Source organism: Augochlora pura, chromosome 7 (assembly GCF_028453695.1).
Source record: "Augochlora pura isolate Apur16 chromosome 7, APUR_v2.2.1, whole genome shotgun sequence".
In the NCBI taxonomy this organism is placed as follows: domain Eukaryota; kingdom Metazoa; phylum Arthropoda; class Insecta; order Hymenoptera; family Halictidae; genus Augochlora; species Augochlora pura.
The window spans coordinates 37,665,713-37,669,672 of NC_135778.1; the positions used below are offsets into that span (position 1 = coordinate 37,665,713).

At 50.1% G+C, this 3,960-nt stretch overlaps 1 protein-coding gene across 2 annotated transcripts in view; it reads right to left on the reverse strand.

Annotated features, from left to right (window-relative positions):
• Positions 1-1,875, reverse strand: part of So (SIX homeobox 1 protein sine oculis) — a 69,117-nt gene extending 67,242 nt beyond the window's left edge. For both annotated transcript variants that reach the window (XM_078186600.1, XM_078186599.1), the window contains exon 1: positions 460-1,875. In XM_078186600.1, the coding sequence (XP_078042726.1) occupies positions 460-750 (291 nt within the window). In that variant the 5' untranslated portion in view covers positions 751-1,875. The remainder of the gene's footprint in view (positions 1-459) is intronic.
• Positions 1,876-3,960: the final 2,085 nt, after the last annotated feature.

The window sequence follows — 3,960 nt, forward strand, 5'->3', positions numbered from 1 at the left end:
GTGTTTAACCCTCGCCGTACCACGCCCGGGTCTTCTCGGACCCAATGCTCGAGAGCTGCCTTGACCATTTGACACTCGATGCCATCTGCCGTTTGTTTATCTTAGAGCGATTGCGAACTTTTCACATACCATTCTATAGCTGATTTACAGCTCTCTTTAGAAGTTTAAACAAAACGTACGGCAAGGTAACAACGACGACAATAACGATTTGAAATATTAGTTCATTATTTACGAGATCGTGGTTCCGTTTGAACCCAATCACGAGTTTTCGCGGCCAGCCGTCGGTACTGCGGGGGTCAGAGAACAAATAACTTTTTCTAAATATTCGCACCGTGTCCGAGTATCATACTTGTACGGGTTCCAAGAGAAATTTTCGATTAGGTTTGTCCGTGTTGGGAATGGGGAAATCAAACATAGCAGCCAAGCAAAACAACCGTCACACACGATGAAGAGACTTACCTCGCAAACGCAGGCGACCTGTTCCTGGGTGAACCCGAAGCTGGGTAGTTGTCCATTGGTGCCGCTTCCGCCGCCGCCGGCGGAGCTCGCCGGACTATCCTGGGGACTGTAACTGGTGGGTCCTGTCGCCGGGCCGTAGGTGCTCGCTTCGACAGGTCCCGCCGAATGGCCGGTGAGGGGCGTCGGGGTCCCCTGCGGGCTATAATCACCGGTAGACCCCAAAACGTCCGTGCCGGCGGAAGAAGGTCCCATCGTGCCACCGTTCACGGTGGTTCCTCCGTAGGCCATCATCGCATCATCTCCGGGGCCCACTGCGGCGACCCCTTGCACACCGTTCCCTCCACCCTCCACCGTGAACCACTTCTCTTCTTCTTTGCACTTTGTTTCACTCACTTTGTTGTCGTCCCGTGTTAGCACGCGATCGAATTCACCGCGACAGCTCGCGGCGAATCCGCACACGGGTCGGTCAGCCGACGGACGCGACCTGGTCTTATCGAGGATCGTTCCGACGGCGGTTGTCTAGCTGCGCACGTATCACTTGGAGGATCTAACGCGACGACGATACTCATACCTCTCTCGGTCATCCACGGTACTCTATCGCGCACGATTTTCTGCGAGGCATTTTCCCGTTCGCGTCCGTTCCTTCCGGCGATTATCCGGCAACTTTTCCAATTCGAATATTCGGCGAACGGACGGATGTAGGGATAGTCGTGATGGCACGCGACCGTTCCGTAGAGACGGAAAGAACTCGCGCGGTGTTAAAAAGTGTACGTACGTCAGAGAGAAACAACGAGCGGTGTAAACCGCGCCGGAATATGCAGGAAGGAGATATTTTTAGGCGAGCGCTTGGTAGAGAGTTGCTGCAAGCTCGACTGCCGAGCGACTCCGCGCCGGGATGTTTCTCGTGTTACGGGAGGGAAAGAAAGGGTACACCAGTGAAATAATAAAATCTCACTTCAGGTGCGGTTATTCTCTAATCTGCTCTCAGACTGGTACCACCGGCAATGGACCGATTGCCACACACATTCAACGTCCCTCTCTCTCTCTCTTTCTCTCGCGCGCGCTCTCTCTCTCTCTCTCTTTCTCTCTGGACACAGACGCACGCGCGCACCCATACACACACTGTATCTTTGTTGCGTCCCTCGCTCCGCGTGCCGCGATTATCTTGCGTTACTGCCTCCGACTAGATCCGATTATGGCAAGTTTCTTTTCGAGCGCCAGGTGCGCCCTCCTTCAAGATCGCTCTCCCTCTTTTCCCTTCGAGTCGCGTCTTTTCTATCTCCTCGTGGCAGGTTGCACCGTGAAATCTACGAGCTCGTGTTTCCGCGGCCCGTGGTAGGTGTGTATTTATAGGCGCTTAGTATACTCGCGTACGAACGCGCACCGGCTATTCTTAGGAGCGTGTTAAATAGTCCATTTTCTCTGTCCCTCTCTCCCTCTTTCTCTCTCTATCTCTCTCTCCCGCTCTATCAGCCTCGATTCGTCGCTGCTTCTCTGCCGGAGGCCTCCGTCGGTGCGGTTTTCGACTGTCGCGAACTGCCGTTGACTCGACACGGCACGCGACAAACACACGGACGTGGTACACTTTGAAACGGGCCGGGGGTGCATGCACTGTTGTTTATCGCGCACTCGAAGCACTCCCGTCAGCGGACAGCGCGGGTCCCCGAACGACACGCGCGGTTCAAATACGAGCCAAGCCAAGTATCGTAGTCTCGGGCTTGGGTACAGCTCGAGGTATGATAACGAAACGTCAGATTTTACACTCCCTCTCTCTCGTGACCGGGCGAAAGAGAGACGTTCTCCTACGCACGCACCAGAAGGGACTGTCGCTCCGGCGTGCTCCGAGGCCGAGCCACTCTGTCATGCGCAGCTGAGCGCCGATTGGCCGGGGCGTGGCCCACCTGACAGCTACTACGCGAGCACCGCCATTGGCTGCTGGGCATGGCCACGACCACCATCCCGTGCTACCATTGGCTGAACTCGAACCGACGATAAATAAGCCTCATTACACCCCCGACTCGCGCTCGCTTCTTTCTCTATCGCAAGTGTAGTTGCGGAGATGCGCAACCGAATCCGACAAATCCATCCCGAGACGGACGTTAAATCCATCCCGTCTCTTGTTAAATTTTTGGTTTGGCCAACTATTCGATTCTGCTTTAGGAATAATTTCGCGCGACAATGCAACCAATTAGAAGCCATCCACGGGACGCGATCGGCGAACTTCACGCGACCGATTCATCGATACATACATCGACTGCGGGAATTCGAGGGTCGAACGAGGCCGTTTTTCGGAACGTGTCGTGGGTGCTCGTAGTTTCACGATCGCCGGTTGTTCCGAGTAAGGTTATGCACGCGCTGTATGCTCGATTTCTCGTAACAACAGATGGTATGTCCATGCAACTTTTATACATAATATCGATGTTTCTATACGTGGTTTATGCGTACGTGTTTATCAAGCATGGATTGTTTAATGTGTAAATATTCTCGTGCCACAAACTTCGATCTTTCAACCGAAAGACACTGCGAATTCGTGATCAAGGAAATCTTTAATTACAGGGAATGAATGTAGGAATTGATTCGATCCAGAATGTATTAACTATTGTTCTGTGTCTGTTGTAAATGTTTCGAAAAAACAATCGACTTGTTGCAACGTTGGATTTTATCGATCGACTTCCCAGTCAGAGTCCGTTTAATTTTCCGTTTGCTGCGTCCTTTTTTTTCCCCGGCGAGCGATATAAACTTTTTCCTCGTTTTCGAATAAAATGAAATCCTTCGTGTTCGTGCGTTCCATGTAGGATTTATGGATAGCAGTGTACAGCTATGAAACATTATCCAACTTCTGTTGTTAAGTACCGCCTACCTTTCTTCTTGCGTCGAGGCGTTCATAAACATGCTACAGCAATAAATCGATTTTTCGCTGCGTCTAAGCCGAAGTCGTTTACGGCGAAGAAGTCGATGTTAATAACCGTTTTCCATTTACGCAACACGCAAATTGAAACGCGATGTTACTGCACGCGGTCGTAAATAATTTCGAGAAACCATTACCGACTTTTCGCTGTTAATCGACGTAGTCGTTCTTGTCAATCAAATCGCTACGTGAATCATTTAATGCTTCTTTTATGAACACCCGTGCGCGATAACGATCATTCGAATCGTGGAAATTCATTGCATTTAGACACGAGACGTCAGATTGTACAGCTCCTCGATAATATGATCCGCGTTAAGTATATCGCTGGTAATTATAATTTATTTCGTAATAATTATTATTTTTTCTTTTCCAATATACCGACACGAAGATACGTGCGACGGTTAACCTTATTAGTCACGCGTAATTTTATTTGCGTCTCGGGCATATTGTTACGTACTACCAGCACATGTATAATGTATAATCGAAATTAAAAGTCGTGACAAAACAATACAGTCGTATTTACATAAAAGCGTGACAGGGATCGTTTCGAGCCAGAATTTTCTCACATGTGTTTTTTCAGCATCGACTGTCAA